The 26569-nt window shown below is 43.2% G+C and overlaps 1 protein-coding gene across 4 annotated transcripts in view; it reads right to left on the bottom strand.

Annotated features, from left to right (window-relative positions):
* ARHGAP17 (Rho GTPase activating protein 17) overlaps nt 1-26569 on the bottom strand; it is a 116912-nt gene that overhangs the window by 52745 nt on the left and 37598 nt on the right. For all 4 annotated transcript variants that reach the window (XM_039910945.1, XM_039910942.1, XM_029058152.2 and 1 more), the window contains exon 2: nt 286-325. In XM_039910945.1, the coding sequence (XP_039766879.1) occupies nt 286-325 (40 nt within the window). The remainder of the gene's footprint in view (nt 1-285; nt 326-26569) is intronic.

Below are 26569 nucleotides of genomic sequence, written 5' to 3'. Positions count from 1 at the left end.
CTCTCCCACCCGCTCTGTAAAAGCTGCACCGCTTAAATGCTTTACTCCAAGTCTGTGCCTCCACTCAAAATGCAAAGTTGAAACCCCTGAGTGATTCTCATTTTTCAGGTGCTTTTTATTACATCCAACCCAATCACTTTCATAACCTGCATGAAACGACGACACCTCTCGGACTCGGGTTCAGAAGTCCACCCATTTGTACTTCTTTGGGTTTCACAAATAGCAAGTGAAGCAAGATATTCCAGTCTCATGAGAACAGTTAAGGATTGTGTTAAATATTGTTACCTGTAGAAGATCATCATTGAGGACTTCGGTTTTCTCCGCTCTGTGGAAGAAAAAGACAAGAGTTCAGAATTGGAACTGAGCAGATATTATTAACACTTTTGGTTGACGTGCATGTGCAGAAGACAAGTACGAGGAAGTGGGGGGCAGGCAAAGGGGAGGAGGGGCCGGGGGGGGGGGGGAAATGGGGGAAGTAAATGTGGCATATGCTTGCTTTTAGGGGCAGAGGTACAGTTAGGTGTCAGGGCAGCATCATTCTGTCCTCCTAAATGCCCAGGCGGAGGGACAGGAGGCTGTGGGGAGTTGGGAGAAAGGGTTCACTTAGGAACAATGACACGCAAGTCAGGACGGGTGGAGGGAGCAGCAGGGTATAGAAACGGCAGTCGTAAAGCCATAAGTAGCTCAAGACCGCTGCAACCCAAGACTGGCCCCAAACCTCGGGCACACACCGGCACAGTGGCCAGCCTGACTGGTCGGACCCCTCAGGTCCATGTCATGCGGGGCTACCTGGTGCCTGTTCCATGCCATGACCGTGCTAAGTTTTTTTCCTTTTAGAGCCCAAAGGACCTAGGTACTTTGATTTTTTACTACAAAATGTAGATCTTGCTGAACAAGCTTATTTTATTAACACCTAAGTGTAATCTGAGCTAACACTTAATTTACCTAATAACAACAAAGAGGGACCCACGCTCTACTAGCAGAGCCTGTGGCTCCTGCTGGGATCGGGACTAGAGCAATGAATTCAATTCTGCAGGAGAAGCTTCAATTACTGCCCTTCTCCATCTCCTATCCCTAATCCTTCCCCCACTGGTGAGTGAGAGGGGCAGGGTGGGTCATGGAAAGAATGGTATTTAAAGGAAGTATCTATGTAATGTTTGGGGACATTCATTCCTCTCCAACCTCTTCTTCCCCAGGGTGAAAATTACTTCCCAGTCAGTCAACCCTCTCACTTCTGGGCATCTAACTCTGAAATTCCCATCCGGTGACATTCTCTTGGGATAACCCCTCCAGGGCAGAGAGGCCCGTGAGCAGGACTCAGCAAGAAGTGACTAAGTTCAGTTGGCAAACAAAAATATCCACGGTCTCAGATACAATTTGCCTGTGCTTGGACTTGGCTAAATTTGGTGTTTTTAGTTGGATGGCATCTCGAAACACCTCTACATCCCTTGAGGCACTCTTCACTTTGTCAGGAGTGAATTTACCGAGTCTTGCCAATCTCAATCTCAATATTTCTCTCTTTCTCACACACATTATCCAGCTCTCATCCGTATGTTGCCGCTTCATGAAGGGTGCTTCCTAACTTGAGTCTAGATACTGTTACCTACATCTGGTGGTAAACTACCCATTTCCAGAATCCCCATCCTGGGAAGTCATCCATCCCTCCCACCCTCAGGATAACTGCTCCCTAACATAACACATCCTCCTTTTGTCTATTACCTACCATACCATCAAGTCCTGCTAGTCAGTGTCCAATGTCAACTTCCACTTGTTTCAACAGGTCTCAGCTAATAACTATTATAAACAACAGAAGCCATGCTCATCTTTAAGGACAAGGAAATATTATTTCAATGGCTCCTACGATAGAGGGAATTATATACCCTTCCCTGTGTTCACTATATATATTTAGAAAGAAAGCTGTCTTCATTGCTTGAAGCCACCACTGATGGTGCTTTTGGCGCAAGTGGCCTAATTGATGCAGAAATGACAATCTCGGCCACATCATGCATATACCACATAGTAAGCATTTAACAAATATCATCATTATTATCATATACAGAGATTGCCCTCTGTTGTCATGACATATTTGCACCACCCAAGTGTGGCTCTCATTTTTGCCCATTTCACAATCCTCAAAGTTTCCATTCCAAAAGAGCTGCTCCTTTCTTTTTTCGGGGGGGGGGGGGGGGGTACTTGTTAAGCGCCTCTTACGTGCCAGGCGTTGTACTAAGGACTGGGGTAGAGACAAGATTACCAGGTAGGACACAGTCCCTGTCTCGCATGGGGTTCACAATCTTAATCCCCATTTTTACAGGCAAGGTAACTGGCAGAGAGAAGTTAAGTGACTTCACCGAGATCACACAGCCGACAAATGATGGAGTCAGAATTAGAACCCAGGTCCTCTTGACTCCCAGGCTCATACTCTTTTCACTAGACCGCACCGCCTCTTGGTTGTAGGGCACCCAGCTGGTCTGATACCGTTCTCTTTTAACCTTTTGCTGAGATTCCCCATTGTTTTAGCACGTAATTAAAAAGTAAAGTCTCGGAAATTACTTGCATTCTCCTTGATTCCGGTGTCCCAGTTCAGCTCACCCAAGAGCAGCTGTTTGGGTAACCTACAGTCATCTGTTCTCCTCAAATACCCCATCTAGTGAAGGGGTCTTGAGGCGAGCCGGACTTCAAACCTGTTGCTTGTGACCGGGTCGAATTTATTGCATTGGTGAGAGCTTACTCTGTATGAAACACTGAACTAAGAACTGGGCCGTGGTTCAAGGATCGTCCTTTAGATAGGGTCCCTAGCTCCAGGTAGTTCACAATCTAAAGAGGCGGCTGGATAAATAGGGATGGGGATGGGGGGGAGAGAGGGGACAGACACATAAGACAGGAAAAGAACACTTCATTCAGCAATAACCTTTGCCGACAGCAGCGGCAAAAAGCCGAAGGCGATAGCTTTCACCCTTCCCACCAGTCTGAGCGATGGATGGCAGGAAGGGCAGGGCCATTCTCTGGAAGCTGGAGATTGGGGGGGGGGGGGGGATCTGGGGCAGTGAGGCTCCAACTCCAGCTTCTGCCCCTCTGGTCACTGGTTGGTCAGTCGGACTCTCAAGCGAAGCGATGCTGATAGTTGGGTTCAATGATATGGATTTGGGCCTCGGTCTCACACCATACACAAGGTCAGAAAGCCCTTTCGTTCGGTTTACCTTCAGTCTGCTCTGAAGTCTGGTGTGAGCCACATTATCACCGCGCTCGCTCACAATGTATGATAACCTCCGAGGTTTGATTAAACACGGGGACACCTAACTGACGAGAATGGAGGCTAAAAACCCAACATTACTAAATACCACATTATCACACTTCAGTTTAAGGAAGCAGCATGGCTCAGTGGAAAGAGCCTGGGCTTCGCAGTCAGAGGTCATGGGTTCGACTCCCGGCTCTGCCACTTGTCAGCTGTGTGACTGTGGGCAAGTCACTTAACTTCTCGGGGCCTCAGTTACCTCATCTGTAAAATGTGGATTAACTATGAGCCTCACGTGGGACGACCTAATTACCCTGTATCTCCCCCAGTGCTTAGAACAGTGCTCTGCACATAGTAAACGCTTAACAAATACCAATATTATTATTATTTACCAGCCGAGGGAGAAAGATCGCTTTAAAGGTAATCAATTGTATGAATAACACAGAAGAGTGAGATTACAGCTACCTATTAGATTGTGAATATGACATTTTTATATTTTAAAAGTAGAACCAGGGTCAGGACTCCCTCTATAAGTGGATTCTGGGCAACATCCTATCCTCCAGATCAGTTGGTCTGAGAACCCTGTGACCAAATCATGAAACACTCCCGCTGAAGAGGTGATGGGAAGGAGAAAATTCAAGGAGTAGATTTATTGTTCCGCTACTAATAATTACTTCCACTCCTTAAACCTTCCCTCACGCTTCCCCTTCCGCTGCTGCTCCCCAAAGCCCACCAGCGATGCCCCAAACCAACGGGGTGTTCCGGTGTCCACGCCGCCTCGGGCGGCCCCGATAACGGTTTTGCCGTAACGTAGTGTAAAACCACACACACCTTGCACATTCAGAAGTACGGAAAGTGGTTTCAAGGTGGCCTGTGGCTTTCTTAAATTTAAATGGCCCAAATTACACGCGTGCATTTCAGAAAAGTACCTTCAACTTGAGACTTTACTTCTGAAGGCTCATCTAACATTCAGTTAACAGAAGCATGACCACGTGGAAAAAATATTGGGTAACACACTTAGGTCAGCAATTCAACTGGCCAGTCTTCTGAGAGCATACTGAATTTTAAGTATTAAAGGGTATTTGGTTTCAATCTCATGACTAGTTATGCGCCTGGGACTTCCAATGATTCAGAAAACGCTCGGTGCGAGGGGGTGGTTGGAGAGGGTAGAGGCTGAATAGCCTGAGAACTAAGTATCAGACACCTATTGGAAAGGAAATCCCGTGAGCAAAATACCTCTTTCTAAAAATCATTGAGAAGTAAACAGATTTTCTCAGAAAAATATCACGAGGATGGAGTTCTCTATATTTGGACCATAGATAGAAAACTCTGCCTAGTTAGAAATGGTGTTTTCCAAGTTCCTCTCATATTTTTAACATTTCTGAGAGGAGAGGGGTTGATGATAGTTAATGGGCAAGCAGTGCTCAAGAGGGGAAAAAAAAAAAAATCTATAGAGGATGCAATAATGTAATTTTAACTTGAAAAATTGCCTTAAAATGGACTGCACAGAGGTTACATCGATTAGTTTTTTTAAAATGTAAACTATGTGTGACTCATGCAAATGAACAAGGGCTTTAAGAAAAGCTTAGTATAGACCAAAGACTTTCAGTGCTACAAATGTGCTTGCAGGTCTATGTAAAAATGCTGCATAATAGTAAAAACTACTGGTCACATATGGTAGGCTTTAGCTTTACTTAAATAATTTACAAGACTACCAAACAGTAAGCAATAACCCACCAGACACAAGGAGACACACACACACACACACACACAAAATATCTTACAGAATGAAAGCATCCCTGAAAACTGTGGGTATCTCTCTACTCCCAGGACTAGGTTCCTGCATTAAGGAAGTCTAACTTTATGCACATAAGATTAGCCGGTTTGAAATAATATTTGTCACCGAAATTGCTAATCTGCACTATGAGCAATAGAACATCACTATGGGAACCGCAGACTGCCAAGGTAATTTGAACAGAGCTCACTGTGTCCAAACATCTGTGAAAGCCATTCCATGACAATTTTGGGTGTTCTCTTCTTTGGTCCCTTAACTCTGCCAAGTCACTCTCGGTTTTATTTTTCTCTTGGGCACTTTTTTCAAGATACTCCATTTTTTTTTCAGGACAGTACTTGGCTCACCGCAAGTCCTTAAATCCTCGAATTCCCTGGAAACTCCCGATCACAGCTCACACTTCTCTCCTCTCCCTCCCTCAGTAACACAACCTCAAGAATTTTTTTCAAATAATTACTTTTATTTTACTAAATTTTCACTCCCACATATGCATGTCCACTTAGCTATTAGAGTTATAGTAACATGAGGATTTCAACCGAAATGGCAACAAAAAACTAATAGCACACGGGGAAATCCTTGTCAATATAGCTGAAGATGCTGAAGTTTAAATGATCTGCATCACCTTTTAGTGAAATAACTTTGTAAGGTATCCTATGGTGCAGGATCACTTCAGACCAAAAATCACCTAGTCAATAATAAATTTAAACTTTCCAAGATACTCTTCTTACTAACCGAAACAAAGCTGAAGTCAATACATTGTTTGCCGGACAGAACTGTTACTATCCCTAATATAGAGCTACCATTAGATATTGTAACCGTTTAAAATAAAAATATTTTAAAAAATAAAATAATAAAAATAAAAAAACAAATCATCCATGATATTTATTGAGCACTTATGTGCAGAAAATTGTACTAAGCACTTGGGAGAGTACAACAGAATTGGTAAACACAATTATCACTACCCTGTTTATTTGGTTAATGAGATGTATCTCTCCTTGATTCTATCTTGATGATGATGTCTTGTTTTTGTTTCATTCTGTTTTGCTCTGCCGTCTGTCTCCCCCGATTAGACTGTAAGCCCGTCACTGGACAGGGATTGTCTCTGTTGCCGAACTGTACATTCCAAGTGCTTAGTACAGTCATCTGCACATAGTAAGCGCTCAATAAATACTACTGAATGAATGAATGAACTCCCTGCCCACAAGGAGCTTAAAGCAAAAACATGATGTCATTTTCATGTCTCTTGCTTTATAAACACTTGTTTCTAATTCCTGCCATTAATAAAGGAGCAGGTAGGTGGTATGGACAGTTTTAGAAAAGTTTACTGGTTTCCATACACAAAGGCGGTGGGCTGCTGGGAAAAAACAGAATATCAAGGAAACAAAAGGATGGTTTTTCAGGCGGTGGGACTGGGTGGAAAGCAACGCCAAGAGAATGAAAGGGTGCCCATTTCCCTAAAAAGCCCGTCTCTGGGTAATACTAATAATTATAATGGCATTTGTTGAGTGCTTACTATGTGCAAAGCACTGTTCTAAGCGCTGGAGGGGGATACAAGGTGATCAGGTTGTCTCACGTGGGGCTCACAGTTTTAATCCCCATTTTCCAGATGAGGGAACTGAGGCCCAGAGAAGTGAAGTGACTTGCCCAAAGTCACACAGCTGACAAATGGCGGAGCCGGAATTAGAACCCATGACCTGTGACTTCCAAGCCCGGGCTCTTTCCACTGAGCTCCGCTGCTTCTCAAGATTCATCCAACCCCAGAACTAGCAATGTGAAGAAAAGAAACAGCTCTCCTCGCAGAAGCCACTGGCCTCTGCCGCTAAGGCCACTTGTCAGCTGTGTGACTGTGGGCAAGTCACTTAATCCCAGCTCTGCCACTTGTCAGCTGTGTGACTTAGGGCAAGTCACTTTGCTTCTCTGTGCCTCAGTGACCTCATCTGTAAGATGGGGATTAAGACTGTGAGCCCCACGTGGGACAACCTGATTCCCTTGTGTCTACCCCAGTGCTTAGAACAGTGCTCTGAACATAGTAAGCGCTTAAATACCAACATCATCATCATCATCTTCTCTGTGCCTCAGTTACCTCATCTGTAAAGTGGGAATTAACTGTGAGCCTCACATGGGACAACCTGATTACCCTGTATCTACCCCAGCGCTTAGAACAGTGATCTGCACATAGTAAGCGCTTAACAAATACCAACATTATTATTATTATTATTAAGGGCTGCGTTCTGTTCTTTTCTCCCAGGCTCCCCTTAGCCAGAAGGTGTTTTCACCAAGAAAACACCTCCGTTGCCCAATCACAGTTGCTGGTCTTAAAGGCTCTCACCACACAATTTCAGGAAATTTCACCTGATTATTTCTCCCCGGTTACAGGCTGGTAATTTGGCAGGTACTTACTGTCTGCACTACATTTTTGAAAATGACATTATGAGATTACCCAAGTAGGCCTCAATTTCTCTGGAATCCCATTTGGATGCCAGGAAACTGGAGGCTGCCTTTCGAGGTGGTTGGAGTCAGGTGAGGCCCCTCGAAAAATCTACATTCCAGAAGCCAGAGAAAGTACAGAGTGACCCAAACAGTCGGGGGTGGAGGTGGGGGATGGAGCTACTTGTTAGATAAAAGACGGAAAAGACTCAAGGCCTCCTTAGTCTGAAAAGATGAAGACCAAGAGGGAATATAATGGAAAAATCAGTATCTTGAAAGATATGATCCTGGGGAGAACAGTTTACTTTTCTGCACCGAATCCCACAATATGATGCAAAGTTCTTCTAGGCTGTGGAGGGTGTGCAACTGCAGAGCCTCGCATTACAGAGAAGAACTGGCACTGTAATACTCCACCCACGTCCAACACCGTGCGGATGCACACGGCTCTTTTGTCCAGCAGCGCCCTACGCTGTGTCCAGGCGCACACTGTTGGAAGCAAGTTCCCCAATTCTGCCAAAATGCAAAATGAAAACACACATCATGCAGAACTGAGTGTACTAGGATGAAGGGGCCCCTCAAACTGGAAGATGGTACATTTGAAATAAAGGACAACCCTGATCACACTGCCCCATGGAAACTGCTACAGCAGGATTGTGGATACCAGAAAATATCAACACGCTCATCAGCACCAACCATCTCGCGGATTTGGAAAAGAAAAAAAAACACGGAGGAAGGGCCCATAGGAGCCCTGCTGTTATCCCGGTGGAATGCACGCTGTTCTGGGAATCTGGAGACTTGGATTCTAATCCCGGTTCTGCCTGCGGCTGGCTACTGGGGGAGAACGCTGCATATCTTCTTTGCGATGTGTTTTGCCTGAGCCCGCCTACCAGCTCGTTGGTGAGGCTTGAGACGGGTCATTCGAGTCATGCCCAATAATACTTAAGGAAGGTTAATAGTAGGAAAAATTATGGGTGTTGGTATACACCTACTCATGAGGAAAGATGTCAACCTACACACTGTTCCCAGCAGCAGAGAGAGAGAGAGTACTAGGCTGGATGGGTCAGTGGTGTGTGGCCTGCTGGAGCTTTATGTTCATCGAGCAATATCCTAGACCTGCCCTTCTAAAGAACGTGGCTGAGTCCAACAGCCCTAAGAGCCTGAAATTCTGCTCCGCTAGCCACAGATAGATTTTTATTTTTTGTCTTTACCTTGTCCTACTATTTTGTTTCAGCTCTCCTTCCCCTTTTTATTTTCAGGTTGTGAGCCCCCGCCGTGGGACAGGGACCGTGTCTGATTCCCACCCGTGTATTCCTTGCCAGCATTCTGTATAGGTCTTTGCACACGCTTAATACTTCCTCCTAACTGCTAAAATGGTATTAGATTAATTCGGCAAAATGCTCTGTGAAGCCCAAATAACCTTAATGGTGCAGGCACCTACGCGTGGTTTTACAGGAAGGAAAGAACTAAGCCACATGAGCCTAGACTCATGTGGTTTCTAATTGCTTCCATTTGATCGACTCTTTCAAGCCGCTACAATGACTTCCTGTGCCTGATCTAAAACGGCAAACTTCTTGACATCTAGAAGTCACCCTGAGAGCAAGAAACCCCAAATCTGGATGCAGGCTGGGGCTTAGTTTTGCATTACCAAGTAGAACTCCTAGAGTTTTGAGCCGCACCTATTTTGGCCAAAGGAAGGGCGGGCCGAACATCATTTGTCCCCTGTCTCTTCAGGAAATAAACATTGGAAGAGGCCTCAGAATGAGAGAAATAAGATTAAAAAATCACTATACTTTTAGCTTTTTGAGTAGCTATGAAAGCCTGCAATGCAGAGAAATGGCAAAAAGGCTGTTACAGAGAAATAGTTATTTAACATCTCTTGGGGATCTACTTCTAAGCAACCAACTTTCAACCAATTAATTTACTGAGTTTTTACTCAGGTCAGAGCACTGGAGTAAACTTTTCGGAGAGGAAAAAAAGAGTTAATAGACATGATCCCTGGCCGTGAGGAGCTAACAATCTAGTGGTGTGGGGAGACAGACACCAAAATAATTTACAGGTCGGGAGAAGCAATAGAGAATAAAGTAATGTACACAGGGACTACAAGGGGGCTTCCCTCCCCTGGCTGGCACCTGGAGGTAAGGATGAGGGGTCAAACACGGCCCTGTACCAACTATTTCGTTCAGGACTTCTCATCCCAGGAAGCATGGCTCGGTCTTTCCGTCTCTTGTTTTCTACAGAAAATGGTGTCCTGACTGTCCAACCCCAATATGGTCACCTTTCAGCAGAGTAAGTCACTGAAAGCTATCAAGCAATTCATGATTCCAGGGTGGTTACAACTATCTAGGATTCCTAGAAACATTATACCCCTTAAACATAAAGCTTCTGTTGGAGCTCCTTGTCTCATTCAAGAGGGATCTTTTGTTTCTATTATTTAGTAGAAGGCAACTTAGAAATCCATTCTTCAAGTTCCAATAAAGAATATCTTGGAGTTGGCCCTAACTGGAGTGCAAGGTGCTGCTTTGAGTCACAGGTTATTTTCATGGCCCTCGAAGGTACTCCATCATCATCATTAGCCACGGTACTGGAGAGCTTAACTATGGTCAGAGCACCGTACTAAGCACTTGGGAGAGTACAATACAACAGAGTTGGCAGATCCGCTCCCTGCCCACAACGAACTTAGAGTCTAGAGGGGGAGACAGGCAGTAATGTAAATATTTTATAATTTGAAGGTACGCACTCCATGCAGAGGACGGTCTTGGGACTCATGAAGACCACTTTTCTCGTGTGCCCCATCGTTTGAACTATGGTACTGGTTGATACGGATGGGCCCCCTGCATTTCCTGTCCACTACATCTATGTCTTGGGGTTATTCTCCAAGATGGGTCAGAGACGTCCTGATTTCTTGTACATCCAATAGAAATAAAAAGCAGTGTGGCCTAGTAGACAAAGCATGGGCCTGAGAGTCAGAGAATCCGGATTCTAATCCCAATTCCGCTACTTGCCGGGTGACTCTGGGCAAGTCATTTCACGTCTCTGTTTCTCAGTTACCTCATTTGTGAAATGGGGATGAAGACTAAGACCCCATGTGGGACCTGGAGTGTGTCCAACCTGATCAGCTTGTACCTTTCCCAGCGCTTAGTACAGTGTCTGCCACAGAGTAAGGGCCTACCAAATACCACTACACAATGGCTTGTCATAAAATACTTTTATTGGCGCTTTTGACTTGTTAGACGAGAGCTTTTTATAGCGTTCTTCCTGTTATATTTAGCCTTGATGACATTTCTGAAAGACTACGAGGGAGTATTGGTTTGAATTCAATAGGATCCTCACTGAACAATGATTAGGACTTCTTGGTCCTAGATGAAAGCTTTTAAGATTTTATTTCCAAACAATTTAAAAAGCCAGCAGCTGGATATTAAGACCACTGAAGAGAATCTCAGAATTTAATCCATGGAAAAGAAACCCAGTAAATTACAGAGCAATGTCTAAATCCAGTGATAGAAAGGGAGGAGGTTAAAAGCATATCTAATTCTCCTACAACATGAGGGTTGCATTCTTGCAAAACCTTGCATTAAGAAAAACTCGCACTCCAGCATTCACCGTGTCGGATGTAGGCACGTCGGTTTCTTCCCACACCATTCCACGGCGTATCCAAAACAGGCTCATGTTGTCACAGGAATGCTCCCTAATTCCCTAACAACGTTCTAGCCAATCCCATAATAAAAACATACCTTATGGCAAAACTTAGTGTACGTACTCTGCTTACCCAACTACAAACCGCAGGTGATGTTACACTGGGAGATTCGACAGAACAACTAAATACAGTTTATAGTCATTTAGGGTCTTAGTATACCCCTCAAAAAAAAAAAAGACTGGGGGAGAGGAAGGAGATTAAGAAGAAACAGAACCTAGAAAAGGTTGGACAGACCTTTCCGGTTAAATCTAGAATATATTAGCTGTATCGTAACTATCCCTCTTCCCCTGATCAGCCAGCAGTAATAGGAAGGTATGCCAAATTTACATCGGAGTTTTATTTCCAAGAACAACAAGGTTTACGATCTTTTCTCATGCTGATGAACTGCTTTGCCTCCTCCATCACTGCTCTTTAAGACTACATTATAGGCGTGGAACCAGCTCATAAAGCAATCATTGTTCCTTCTCTTAGTAATCATTGCTCCAATTAAACCATGCGTCATACCAAAGGAACATATGTACTCTCAAAAGTTGTATTCCAAATAAGCAGAAATTCACATGGAGCTTCTTCAAAGGTCATTTGCAGATGTCTGAAGAAGACATTTCCTAATTGCTTTCTGAAGAGACTAAGCAAGTACACCCTGAGCCCAAACACGGATGTTCCCTTTTTTACCTGAGGTGCACATTTCTGTGTAAATGAAGGGTCAATCTTAATTCTGTAAGCTGCTAATTTTCATTCTCAATCTTAATTGCAATAAAGCCGTTTCACCTCTTAATAATTATTTGGAATGAAACAAACACCATCGACTGTGCTGTGCGCATAAAGCCATGTTTTTTCAAAACTATGACTAACTGGAAAAACATCCCCTCTTCCCTCCTCAGCCCCCCCTCCACTTCCCAATGTACAGGGAGGCCCAAAACACATTCCAGATTTGTGACTGGATCTGCAGTCTCAACTTCCGAAATTCAGAATCTTCTGGCAAGTATCATGGAAACAGAAACTATTTAAACTGAGTGAGCTACCAGATACAACTAACAACAAAGATATTACTAAGTAGAAGTGAGACAAAGCTAAGTGAGATGTCACTAAAGCATAGCAATTAAGAACAGATGCCCACTGACCTAAAGAAAACTCTCCCAAATGGCAGTTTTTTTGACAGCAAAAAATAGTCAACCAACAACGTGGCTGTTCCTCAGGCTGCATATGAAATGCACCAGCAACACTTCCCTGAGTAACATAAAAGAGAGAAATCTCCGGAGAAAGAAAACATTTTGTGTACCGATGGCAAGAGATACAGCAGAGTACAACACTTGGAAAAAACGATTAAAAGGCAGAGCAAAAGGCACATTTTATTTACTTTGATGAATGTAATAATTTCAGAAGAGCAACTGCTTGTCATTTATTTTAAATGTCAACAGAATGTCAACAGAATGTCAACTTGTTACATTTGATTTAAACAAGCCTTCAATGTCGACAATGAACTGCCAAATCTTTGGCCCGAACTTTATTAAAAACAAACAAAAAAAAACCCTCTCGTCTGACATCCCGCCACTTTGCAAGTTAAATGGTTAACACATTTGACTGTAACTGCTGCTATTCACTTAAGCCACTATAAAAGTCAAATCTCACTAACCTACTTCATTTCTCACATTACGTTTCTGATTTGTTGAAGTTTAGTTGAGAAATTTTAGCCAAAAGACTGAAAAGAGTAGGTGCTCAAATAGTCTTGTGGAATGAACAAGGACCGTGGAGTCAGAGGGCCTAAATTCTAATTCCAGCTCTGCTACTTGACTGCTGGGTGATCTCAGGCAAGTCACTTAACTTCTCTGTGCCTGTTTCCTCAAGGAAAGGGTCTATGTTGTTCTATTGTACTCTCCTAAGCACCTAGTACAGTGCTCTGCACACAGTAAATGCTCAAATATAATTTGTAAAATGGTGGTTCAATACCTGTTCTCCCTCCTACTTAGACTGTGAGCCCCTTGTAGGACAGGGGCTGTGTCCAACTTGATTATCTTATATCTATCTCACTGCCTGACACTGATTAAGTGCTTAACAAATGGCACAATTATTACTGTTATTGTCACCCCAAGAGGGATCTACACTGCTTTGATGGGAATTCGAAGAGTGCTTACTTGTTAAGCTCCTTGTTAAGATGGTTAAACTCCTATCCTTCCCATGAAAGAGAAGAGCAGCAATTTGTGAGGACAGCATAAAAAATATAAATCACTGTGATCTGAAGGCTAAAGAGAAAGGAACGGATGATCCAATCTTGGTGTGAATTAAATGGAATCCAAAAATTTTGGAAGATACTTTTAAAGGAAACAATCTTCTGTTCAGGTTTCAAAGCTAACATTTTGGACTCACGCTTATGGAATCATATGTGTTGGTACTTATTTTATTTATTTTTGGCTATTGAGTGCTTACTGTTTGCATACAACTATTCTAAGAACTTGGGAGAGTACAATAAAACAGAGTTGGTAGACACGTTCCTCACCCACAATCATATGTAATGCTCATGGGAGTGTAAGGTTGTTTTGTGTTTTTTCTTTAATGGTATTGGTTTAGGGAAATGAGGGCATGAAGGTTTGAGTTTTTACATTCTAAACCAATTTATGAGGGAAAATAAAATTTCAGAACAGCAAAATTATAGTGAGTCAGTTTCCTTGTACCGATGCTTCCTTCACTAACAGAGCCTACACAGTTGTGTGCTAAAAAATAACTGTGGAGAACAAGTAATAGAGAATAAGGCAATCACATTCACATAATGGCTCAGTGGAAAGAGCATGGGATTAGAACTCGAGAGACCCAGATTTCTAGTTCCAGCTCTGCCCCCGATCCTCTGTGTGAAAGTGGGCAAGTCATTTCACCTCTCTGACCTCAGTTTTCTCAACTGCATAATGGTCTTAAGACATCTTCTCTCCTTTCCTCTTACACTGGGAGCCCAGAATGGAGCTGGGATAATGATCTGATGATCTTGCATTAATGCCCGGGCTTCACACCATGCAGGGCACTTAGTTCTTGTATTTCTTTTTTGTTTTAAGGAAGGAATAAATGCCTACTTTCAATTTTCAATAAATGCCATCTATGGATAGGAAAGAAATGGTAGTCAACCAGATCTATCCAGGGTGTGAATTTCTCCCTGGGGTAAGGTGTAAGGCACGGTGAGTGGTACACTAATTCCTTTGGGTTAGCAAAGCACAATGGGGGCCCGGTATATACCTGATGGGGTTCAACATAACTCTTTACCACTGCTGCTCTTGATGTACCAAACTCATGTCATCCATGAAGTCTGCATCTCAAAAGACTATGGAGAACCCTATGCATAAAGGATAATCTAGGGGACTATAAAGCTAGAAACCAAAATAAAATGACTATTTCAGGCAATTAATTTTCTAGACTTTGGGAGGGACTTTAAAAAAAAGGCAAAATCTAGCAACTCTGCATCAGGGTCCCATAGGGAAATGCAGGCTAATGGAAATAATTGGCCTTCCTTGACGTTTACTTCTTTCTCTGATCAATAAGTGCACAGAGTGCATTTAGATACAGACTTCTCAATAATGCAGGTACACAATTTAATAGTACATAAAGCTGCTTTCCATAAGCAATTTAAATGCAAGAACATTGCTTACATAGGTTATAAATTTAAGCCCATGCCATGATCTAATAAACATTTAGGATGCTACAGTACTTTTTCTGTGTGTTCAAGAGGATCTGATCTTGTGGTTGGGGTAGAGAATTCTGTACTTCACTTTCAGAACGGCACTACGTTCCGTGGGAAGTACCGTGATATGGTGAAAGAGCGCGTGCCTGGGAGTCAGAGGATCTGGATTTTATCCTCCACTCTGCCGTTTGGCTGAGTTAAACCACAGGCAAGTCACAAACTTCTCTGGGTCCCAATTTCTTGGGATTCAGTGTCTGTTCTCCTACTCAGACTGAGAGCCCCATGTGGGACAGGGACTGTATCCAATCTGCATATATTGGATCTACCCCAGTGCTTAAAACAGTGCCACTCACATAGTAAGTGTTTAACAAATATCACAATTATCATCATCATCCTCTTAAACTGGTAATACATATGGGGGAACAGAAGGGGAAATCAATGGTAACTGTGAGCAGGAATAATACAAACTGAGGGCTAAATAAGTGGAAGTTTTGCAGGCCATTATTTCCAATATTATATCTTTAGGAGTTCTGTAGATCAGTCAATCAATCATATTTATTGAGTACTTACTGTGTGCTTGGGAGAGTACAATATAGTTGGTAGAGACGTTCCCAGACTCCCACATCACAATGAGCTTTCAGTTTGAAGGGGGAGACAGACATTAATATAAATTACTATCATAATAATGGTGCTTGTTAAGCGCTTACTATGTGCAAAGCACTGTTCTAAGCGCTAGGTGGGATACAAGGTGATGAGGTTGTCCCACGTGGGGCTCATAGTCTTAATCCCCATTTTACAGACGAAGTCACTGAGGCACAGAGAAGTTAAATGACTTGCCCAAAATCACAGAGCTGACAAGTGGCGGAGACGGGATTAGGACCCGTGACCTCTGTCTCCCAAGCCCAGGCTCTTTCCACAGCCACGCTGCTTCTCAGGATATATACATGCTGCTTCTGTAGATATTTATGTAAGTGCTGTGGGACTGAGCATGGGGTTAATATTAAATGTCCCAAGGGAACAGGTCCAAGCACACAGATGGCGCAGAAGAGAGATGGGGGAAAGAGGGCTTAACTGGGGAGCCCTCTTGGAGATGTAACCTTATTAAGGCTTTGAAGGTGGTGAGTGGTGGACTGGTGAATATGTAGTGGTGGATATGAAAAGGGTGAGGACGGATGTGGAAAAGGGGTCGGCAGCGAGACAGACGTGACGGAGGTACAGTGAGCAAGCTGGCGCTAGAGGAGCAAAGCGTGTGGGCTCTACTAGGAGATCAGTGAGGTAAAGTATGATCAATCATTCACGCAATCATATTTATTGAATGCTTATTATGTTCAGAGCCTGTACTAAGCGCTTGGGAGAGTACAGTATAAAAGAGTTCGAAGACATGTTCCCTGCCCACAGCGAGCTTACAGTCTGGAGGGGGAGAGAGACATCAATATAAGTAAATTATGAATACGTACGGAAGTGCTTTGGGGTTACAGGAAAGCTGAATAAAGGGAGCAAATCCAAGCAAAAATACAACTCAGAAAGGAGTGGGAGAAGAGGAAATAAGGGCTTAGTTAGAGAAGGCCCCTAAGAGGAGATGTGCCTTCAATAAGGCTTGGGAGAGGGGGAGAGTAATTGGGGCTGGATCCCGGTTGTAGAGGGGGCAAGCCGACTCAGTGATTTAAAGTCAACGGCAAGGGGTTTCTGCATGTTGCAGAGGTAGATGGGCAACCAGTGGAGGTCCTTGAAGAGTGGGGATGAGAAATATTCTGGGAACAAATCAACCAGCAGCTTGAGCAAACTTGAGAGCCAGAAGGTGTAAGTGTAGCCAATCATAGCACCTTTCTCTTCTTCACTGGAAAACACCATATCAGAAATGAAAGCTGAAATTGTTAATTTTTAGGAAAGGGGTAGGTGGAGTATATTTAATTTCATGTCTGAGAAGTCCTTTAAGTGAAGCTGGCAAAACCTGAGCATTATGAAGTATATGGTTTATTTTCTAAGGGTTCAAATCTGTCAGAAGCCCCAAATCAACAGACCTTCATATTCATTATTGTGAGAAGCCTATCCTAGAAATTCATGGATCACTGAATTCAGTAAACTGCCGCTAATTCTATATACTATTCTTTTACAAGTAAAACTGCTAGTATTCTGGGTTGATCCTTATTTCAAAGGTTTATCCTTCATAGTCACACTGGACCAAAAAAAAATTACAACCACAACCAAGTTCCAGTTCCATAAACCTCCTCTTAAATAACTAGAAGCTAATTCTGATACAAGAATTCACATTATGCATTCTCCCACTGGTCATATAATTGCCTACAAAGGCATTTAGTGGCCTTTTCTCTCAACCCCCTTGGTTTCATCTGACTGGCCACCTCCGACGTGTCCTCCTAATACATGGAAATGAAAGCAAGTATTGTAACAAAAGGTGGGTGAGAAGGAAATGAGCGAAAGAAATAGCCTGCACAGGCCAAATAGCCATATAAGAAAAGTCTACTATGCTTTCTGCAAATACGCTTGCAGCCCTTCCATTTTATGTACTATACGCTAAGTGCTGGGATAGACACCAGGTTATGAAATCAGGCACAGGCCCTGTCCCACATGGGGCTCACAATATCATCCAAGGTATTGATTGAGCGCTTACTGCGTGCAGAACACAGTACTAAGCACTTGGGAGAGAGTACAACACACGCCAAGCAGAAATTTCATTACAGGCACATTAGTAAGAAATATTATAGTGCCTATACACTTCTATTTTTGCCAGCCAGAAGTTAAGAGTCCAGTCCCACTGTTTTCACCTGAACCACAATATTGATCAGGTAGTCAACGGCAGTCACCTTGGCTCCATTTTTTTTAGATGAGGAGAACGAGGTTCAGAAAGATCAAAGGAACTGGCCCAAGGTCACACAGGCGGCCGTGAAGGAGCAGGGACTTGAACCCAGGTTTCCTGACTTGTAGCCCTGTGCCCTTTCCTCCTGAATGTAATCCTTAGGAAAAATCAGGGATGAGCCACTCGGCTCCATCCCTAGCAAGCAACAGTATTTATTGAGTGCTTATGGAGTGCAGAGCACTGTATTAATCGCTTGATTACTAAACGTGATCCCTGCCCTCTAGGAGCTTCCAATCTAGCTGGGGAGCCAGGCACTAAAGATAAACTATGCGTAGGAGGAAGCAGAAGAGCGTAAAGATAGGGTGGAAGTGTAAGGGTCGGGGATGGAGAAGTCAATCAACCGATGGTATTTACTGAGCACTAACTGTGTGCAGAGCACTGTACTAAGCACTTGGGAGAGTACACTATTCCCTGCCCTCAATGAGTTTACAGTACAGTGTGATGGAGAAGCGAGAAGCAGAGTGGCCTAAAGGAAAGATAACGGGACAAGGAATCAGAGGTCCTGAGTTCTAATCCCGGCCCTGGCACTTTGCTGTGCAACCTAGGGCAAGTCATCACTTCTCTGTGCCCGAGTTCCCTCATCTGTAAAATGGGAATTAAGACTATGAGCCCTAAGTGGGACAGGGACTGTGTCCAGCCCGATTATCTTTAATCTGGCCCAGGGCTTAATACAGTACCTGGCACATAGTAAGAACTGAGCAAATACCACCAAAAAAAGTGCTGAAGTGGCAGTGGGGGTTGGGGTGGGGGGTGAGCGGTTCATCTGGACTAGTCTTCCCTTATCTCACAAGGGTCTTGGAAAGATGGATGAGAATGCTAGTGAAGCACTTCAAGCTCCCTCCAGAAGCAGGAGATACACTTTAGTCCCCAAATTACATATTCATTCAATCATTCATTCAATCGTATTTATTGAGCGCTTACTATGTGCAGAGCACTGTACTAAGCGCTTGGAATGTACGATTCGGCAACAGAGACAATCTCTGCCCAATAACGGGCTCACAGTCTAAACGGGGGAGACAGAGAGCAAAACAAAACAAAACAAGTAGTCTGGCTTAAATATCATCAAGATAAATAGAATCATAGATATATACACATTATTAACAAAATAGAGTAATAATATATACATATATGCACAGTGCTGTGGGGAGGGGAAGGGGGAAGAGCAGAGGGCGAGGGGTATGGGGGGAAGGAGGAGCAGAGGGAAAGGGGGGTTCAGTCTGGGAAGGCCTCCTGGAGGAGGTGAGCTCTCAGTAGGGCAAGCCCTTTATTGGACAAGCAGCGTGGCCTATTGGTTAGCGCACGGGCCTGGGAGTTAGAAGGACCTGGGCTCTAACCCCGGCTCCTCCTCTGGGCCTCAGCTACCTATCTGTAAAATGGGGATTAAGACTGTGAACCCCATGTAGGACTCGGACTGTGTCCCACCTGATTATCTTGTATCTAACCCAGCACTTAATATACTGCCTGACACATAGCAAGGACTTGACGAATACCGACAACAAAAAAAACCCATCAGAAGGCGTGACCTCAGAAATCTAACCTTTGCGTATTCTCTTTAAACCACAGAATGCTATTTCTGTTTCCAAATAGTGTCGACTTGTTGCTTAAGTGTAACAATACTGCGCTACAACATCTTTAACTACTGGTGGAAAAAGTAATACCTAAACAGTTTCATGGAACAAAAGGAATTACTCCAAAGCTCTTTTTGTCAGACGATTACACTGAACCGCTTGACATATAATATTTCATTCATGGGGTTGCCTTGACAACACTGGCTCCCACTGCAAAACAAAAAGACTCGAGTCAGCACTTTCTGTGTATAGTGATATTGTTACTTTTGAGTACAAAGTACTTGCCATACCATATAATGCCTGCTTTGCAGGATCAAGACTTTAGTAGTTAAGTCAATGGCACGTTCTATATACTGCAAAAAAATTTTTTTTTCCTTCACTATCCTGCAATCTGGATTAACCAAACTATAAGGAATACAATAAAAGGGCCTATTTTGGTTCAAGGATTTGGCCCATAAATGCTCAAGGTCCTTCAGATATAGTTCATAGCAAAACGGCTAGGAGTATTTTGTTCAAATCACCTTCTTTAATGAAAACATACTTTCTGGAGATGCTACTGACTAATCTTGCATAGGGATTTCTTCACACATAAAAAGTAATGATGATGGCATTAAGGGTTTATTACATACCAAGAACTGGAATAGATACAAGATAATCAGATCAGATCCAGGCTCACAGTCCAAGGGAGAACAAGTGTCTAACCCCCATTGTACAAATGAGCAAACTGAGGTACAGATAAACTAGGCAATCTGCCCAAGGTTATCCAGCAGTTAAATGGCAGAGCTGAGATTAGAACCCAGGTCTACTGACGCCCAGTCTCTTTTTTTAAAAGAAGTATTTGTGAAGTGCTTACTATGTGCCAGACACTGCACTAGGCACTGAGGTAGATACAAGCCCACATGGGGCTCAGTCTTAGTCCTCATTTTACAGATGAAGCAAGAGAAGGTAACATGTCCAGGGTCAAACAGCAGATGAGTGGCATAGCCAGGATTAGAACCCAAGTCCTTTGACTCCCAAGCCCACCACGTTCTTTCCACTAGGAGACATCGCTCCTCATGCTGCTCTTTCCACTATATCACATACTATGTCTCAAAAAGCTGTTCCTGGTGCTTTTCTTTGCATTCTGATTTAGGTTCAGTTCTTAAAAACTCAGCTTGTTCATGACAGAGCCTAAGGAGAGGCAGGGGGGCTACCAGATAATATGCCGCTGATAGCCTCAAAGCAAGTGGGGGGCTAGAGGGATGGACAAAAATACAGAGTTAGAGAGGCACTTAAGGTGTGTGTTGGGGGAAATTGCTGGTACGAGGGAAGGGGGGAAAAGGGTGGGAATGAAAGAAGAATTGGGGGGGGGGGGGGGGGAAAGAGTAAGGATATGGAAAAGAGGAGGGGTATGGCGGGGAGGAAAGAGGTGCTCTGGGATGTTGCCCGGGAGATAAAACACATAAAGATCATCAAGCAGATAGCCCTCCTGCATGTGCCACTTCCTAAATTCCTGCTGAAGATAAGGTTACTTTGTTCCTACTGGCTTGAGTAGGTTTTTTTTTTGTTGTTCTGTTTAGTGTCTTTAGGGGCAATGCGCCTTTTTATTTTGTTTTTCTGCTGGCACGGTCGATTTTATAATTGTCCAGCCTTTTAAATCAACTTCCTGTCCATTAATGGAAAAATAATGCTATGCAGGAAGGAAGTTTTTCCTAACCCTTTTTACTTTGGTACTTTGCGTCCTCCAACAAATTCCACTGTAGAATTCCACTGGTCCTTCCTCAAGCAGAATGACTTTGGATAAGACTTCTAAAAATGTTATCCAGTCCCCTGAAGACCGTGGGTTTCCTTTTCTTGCTTTCACTTAAAGCCTGCACAATAAGAGCTTCAACTGAATACAACAGAAATGAGAAGAAAAGGCCTAGATTATTTTATTTCTTATTTTGTGTGCTTCAGGGAGCTGCCTGTGCACAAATATAGCAAAAAATGTCTGCAAGAAAAGAAAAAGACGTCCTTACTAAAAAAAGAGAACAATTTCCCTCTGAAAAAGGCTTAGAAAGTCTTCTTAAATTTGCTTCAATATCCAAACAGAAAATGAGCGGAGCAAGCACACTACACTAAAAAAGAGGTTGCAATAGTTTATTACTGTGAAAAATACTTTGACAAATTGCTTATTACTTTATGAGGAAGAGTAAGTATGCCCAATCCAGGTAAGAATGGGTTAGTTTCCTACCAACTGTGGTTTACAGAGATTTTTTTTTTTTGGAGAAGGGGAACTCTAAACTCATCCCTGAAACCTCTTTTTGGGGGGGAAAGTCTGGGCCCAGCTAGGAGGCTCTCGGAGGCTCTGGGGGCTGCTTCCTTGGTTCCTGGTTTGGGCAGAAAAAGTCAGCGGAGGGGAGAGCAAAGAAGGCATGGTAGCAGCCCCAGAGAATGATTTATAGATAAAACTATTTTTGGAGAAATATCATGCTAAATTTGATCCTAAAGGCTCTGGACCTCTACACCAAAAACTCAGTGACCCTAAAAAAGAAAAGAATTTCCTTCCACACAATTAAGAATTCCAGAAATTTTGGCAGCTATTCTGAAAGGCCTAAGTATTAACAGTGCAGGTGTTTTAGCAAATTCCTTATCTTAATTTTATTCAAGGTTTTCACTTCCTTCCCAACCTATCTCCTTACATTTACTGAGTTTTCTGAAACAAATTCAAAGCAAATCCTAAAAAAAGGAACAGAAATTAAAATTAGGAAGATTAATTATTTCTGTTCTGCCTTGTTCTTCAACCCCAGGCACCCCGGACATGTGCTAGTGCTAAATTTACACTGTGCTAGAACCCAGAGTAACTATATTCAGAGCATTTGAAATGTGCCAAATATCATCAACTCCCAATTCTCCAGTCCACTTTCTCCCAGCTGTTAGTGGCCTTATATCTATTGTACCGCTAGACAGAGTGTAAGAAGGAAGGTGCCTAACAGTAGCCAATTTGATAGGTGTTAGCAGCTCCTTCCATGGGATAGGAGGATAAGATCTTTGACAGGGACCCTTGGGTCTGTTAGGCCGGGAAAATGCTTGGGAAAACAGCCCCGAGGTTGGTGGCAGAAGTTGAACTGTTCATGAGGGATGACAAATAGTTATCCCCGGGTGAAGTGAAGAGCACGAGTGAGGTGCAGTGAGGGAATAATAGTAATTAAATTGTAAAATCTTTGAAGCCAAGGAAGGTGCCCTTTGCTTACACCGTAATCAATCCATCAGGGGTATTTATTGAGCGTTTACTATATGCAGAGCACTGTACTAAGCATTTGGGAGAGTACGACAGAATTAGCAGTTGCGTTCCCTGCCCGTAACGAGTTTACAGCTTAGAGGGGGAGACAGACGTTAATATGAAAAAGTTATTTATAACACATAATTGAAAGATATGTAAACACGTGCTGTGGGGCTCAGGGTGGGGCTAATATCAAATGTCCGAAGGTCACAGATCCAAGGGCGTAGGTGACACAGAAGGGAGAGCGAGTTTACTGTTCTATTGTTCTTGCTGCTGTATTTATTTCCGTGCCTCATCATCCCTCCCAGTGCTCTGCACACAGGAAGTGCTCAATAAATACGGCTGACTGAATAAATCCTGAGAGTAAGCCCCCTCCGTGGGTCAAGGTCTGTGATCCAAGTAGTATCCTTGTGCCTTTCCCCAAAACTTAGTACAATGTCTGCAACAAAGCACTTACAAAAAAATCATACAATAAAAATAATGTCACATGCTTGCATCTTTGTCGCTCTTTTCTCACATCCCTTTTCTCTTTGCTTCTACTTAACACATCCCCACGATATCATCAGCAATATTTACGAAACACTTAAGTGATCTGCTCCTCTTGTACATCTCCCAAGAACTCAGTACAGTAAATCTATTGATGGCATTGAGTGCAGTGCTAAGTACTTGGGAGAGAGTACAATAGATGTACATGATTGCTGCCCTCAAGGAGCTTCCAATCTAGGGCAGTGCTCCGTCCTCCACATGAGCTCAGAACCGGAGCTTGGGGACTATCTTACAGCTATGTGGCCGCAACTCCTTATGACTAATAGATCATAATGAAAGTATTTTGTTTTGTCTTAAAGAACATTTCGAAATTGGGGCTCTACAGTAAAACAAACTATTTGCCTTTAACTTCCTCAATACTGACACACTGATAAAGGAATTGTTGTTTATTAGTTCACTGTATACAGTTCAAAGAAGGACAGAGGGAGCAAGAAAACCTTTGGACTGTATGGTTTTTGTTATTTTATTCAGTATAAAATTATACCACTGCCTAATTCCTACATACCTGGTCACAAACTAGTTCTCCTCCTGGATTTGATGCTTCTGGGACTGTACACAATGAAAACCAGTTGCCGTCCAACATGGTATGGAAAAGGAAAGTTTTTCTGAAAGTTGCTCCTACTTTGCGATTTCTGGATGCTATTGTTAGGCCCCCCCCCCAAAAAAGTGCCTGAGGTTTTCAGGATTGGGGGTGTCAACAATGTCAAAACTGTTCTATATCAAACCAAGTAATATGAGGTTGTCAAGAATTTTCCAGTATACTAAAATTTGCAGAAGTTGTATTTCCTGACATTTTATTCTCAGTCTTGCATCTAAGACCATTAAAATACACGAGGCTCCCGGAGGGAAACCTCACGGAGATGTGCAGAAGCTGCTGCAGCAGAACAGCTAGTCGGAGCAGATTCCGACCCGCCGACCTAGCCAGTCCCGGTCGCCACAGTTTGTCCAGGCACGACAGTCGCTGTCGTGTTTTTGTGTGTTCCGAGGGTGGGAGGGGGCGAGGAGGGGTTGGAAGTCTCAGGCTGGGCCAGTGTGAACGCCTAATGATCAGAAACAGCAAACTCAGGGTGGGGTGGGATGAGTTGGGAGCAGAATAAAGGGTGAAGGGGGAGGCAGGTAGCTCAGATCCTTGAACCTCCCAGGATGGGAGAAACGGTTGCGACAGCAGAACTACTGGTTTGCCATGAATTCTACCCGATACCTCCCTCTGCCCTGGACCAGGGTCGCCCAAATCCCCGGGATGCCAGCCGCCACAGGCTCTCGGAGCATCTTGAGAAGTACACAAAACTACACACATACACCACACTCCTGGAGCCTGAATAACAGAAATGACCTTTTCCCATTTCGTACCTATCTAACTTTACATCTAGGAAATTGCCTCCCGAGGTCAATGCAAAATACTAGGCTGAGCTCACCTTGCTCCAGTCACTTCAATCATTCCAGGAATTGACCTGCCCTCCCCAGCTCAATTACTTAGCACGGCCTCAGATCTGTAGTTTTATTCACTCTGGATATGAGCAAAAATAATTGCAGCAATTAGTACTCAGTTAATGTCTGCTTTAAAGACTGCTGCTGATGTGGCTAATAGCAAGCCAAAGAAACCCCAAAACTTAATTAATTGCAATTATAGTACCGCAGAAATTTCTCTAATCTGTTCCAATTAACAAGTTAATGGTAACCTATTTTCTTCTATTTTCTAAACTTCTCTTTGGGAAGCAAAAAACGGAGTTGAAAACTGTAACATGAGTCCAGGAAAATACTCTCTTATTTTCCCCAATAAAAATTTACCTTTTACCCTCCCACAAAATGCAAAAATGTTTTAGATGAATTTCTAGAAGAATCACACCGGAGGGAAACCGTAACACCTGGGTGAGAAAGGGTATCAATGGTGCCACGTATGACTATAGTATATTTGTAGATTTTACTAGCCATCATGATCTTTAAATTCATGCTTTATTTTGTACTACCTCAAATACTGAGTTCTCAAGTTTTTTGGTGAGTAAAAGTGTAAATGTATCGTTTTACTACAACTAAATAGCTCAGCTATAAACCTCAACTGCTAGTGGATAACAAATGAGTATATCGAGTTTTGTCATCAAAGAAAATTGCTCAAATATGATCTTGTGATTTAAGATCACAATAAAGCCATTGCTATTCAGTTGACCCTGACCCCCAAAACCATGAAATTATTCTGTAACTGCCGGATTTGCTTTCTGGCGCCCCTAAAATTCCCAGGACTTAATACTTGCCATAGCACAAGATGGTCCCAAGCCTGAGGCAAAACTGGTCACCGTCAAGAAGTGCCCCAGCCCAGATGCCCCTGGAAGCTCCCGCAGGGCCGGATACATAGCAGCTTCCCCTGGAAGTTCTTCCACAGCCACTTCCATTCAGCTTGCACCCTGGCTGGCCTCAGAAACAAGGATCCCAAATTCTAATTATATAGATTCTTCCATCTTCATTTCTTCAATTGAGCGCTTATCGTGTGCAGAAAGCTTGTGCTTGGGGGAGTACGCTATAACAATAAACAGACCCATTTCCTACCTACAGTGCCATTTAAGAACCTCAAAACATTTTACAAACATGAAATTGGCCACGCTCTCCTTGTGAGATGTAGTCTGGGCCCCTAACTTTTCAGTTTGGTAGTCTTAAAAAAACAGTTTTCCGTGCAGTTGCTTGCCAAAATGACTACCTTCCGTTACCTCCAATGCAATGTACACAAGGTACTAATGATGGTTCACAAAAGAAACCTCGACAAATGGGTATAGTTCAATAATGATGCAGTCTAAAATTTCAGTAAAACCATTAATTTACAACCAGCCACCTAGAAGAACATAGAGTAATAATTATGGTACTTGTAAAGCGCTTACTACGTGTTAAGAGAAGCACTAGAGAAGCAGCATGATCTATTGGAAAGAACACAGGCCTGGGAGTCAGAATACCTGGGTTCTAATTCAGACTTGGCCACATGTCTGCTGTGTGTCATTGGAAAAGTCACTTAACTTCTCTGGCTTCAGTTACCTCATCTGTAAAATGGGGATTAAGACTGCGAGCCCTATCAGGGACAAGGACTGTGTCCAACCATATTATTTTATATCTTCCCTGATGCTTAGTAGATTATCTGGCACACAGTAAGTGCTTAATAAATACCATTTAAAAAAACCAAAATCACTGTACTAAGCACAGCAGTAGATTTGAATTAATTAGCTCTGACACAGCCCCGTCCCACGTAGGGCTCACAGTCTAAGCAGGAGGGAGACCAGGTATTCAATCTCCATTTTACAGATGAAGAAACTAAAGTACAGAAAAGTTAAATGACTTGCCAAGGTCACACAGCAGGTCGGTGATCCAGATCCCCTGATTCCCAGGCCTTTCCTCTTTCCCCTAAGCCACACAGCCTCTCAGTCATAACCCTCAGGTCATAAGAGCACTTAATGCATTTAATTTTCAAACATTTTATCAATAATAACTGTATTTGTTAAGCACTTGCTCTGTGCCAGGCACTGTATTAAGCACTGCGGTATTCATTCATT

The sequence above is a fragment of the Ornithorhynchus anatinus genome, chromosome 2 (assembly GCF_004115215.2).
Source record: "Ornithorhynchus anatinus isolate Pmale09 chromosome 2, mOrnAna1.pri.v4, whole genome shotgun sequence".
In the NCBI taxonomy this organism is placed as follows: domain Eukaryota; kingdom Metazoa; phylum Chordata; class Mammalia; order Monotremata; family Ornithorhynchidae; genus Ornithorhynchus; species Ornithorhynchus anatinus.
The sequence above is the reverse complement of the archived record's forward strand: the minus strand, read 5'-3'. Positions and strand labels throughout refer to the sequence as shown.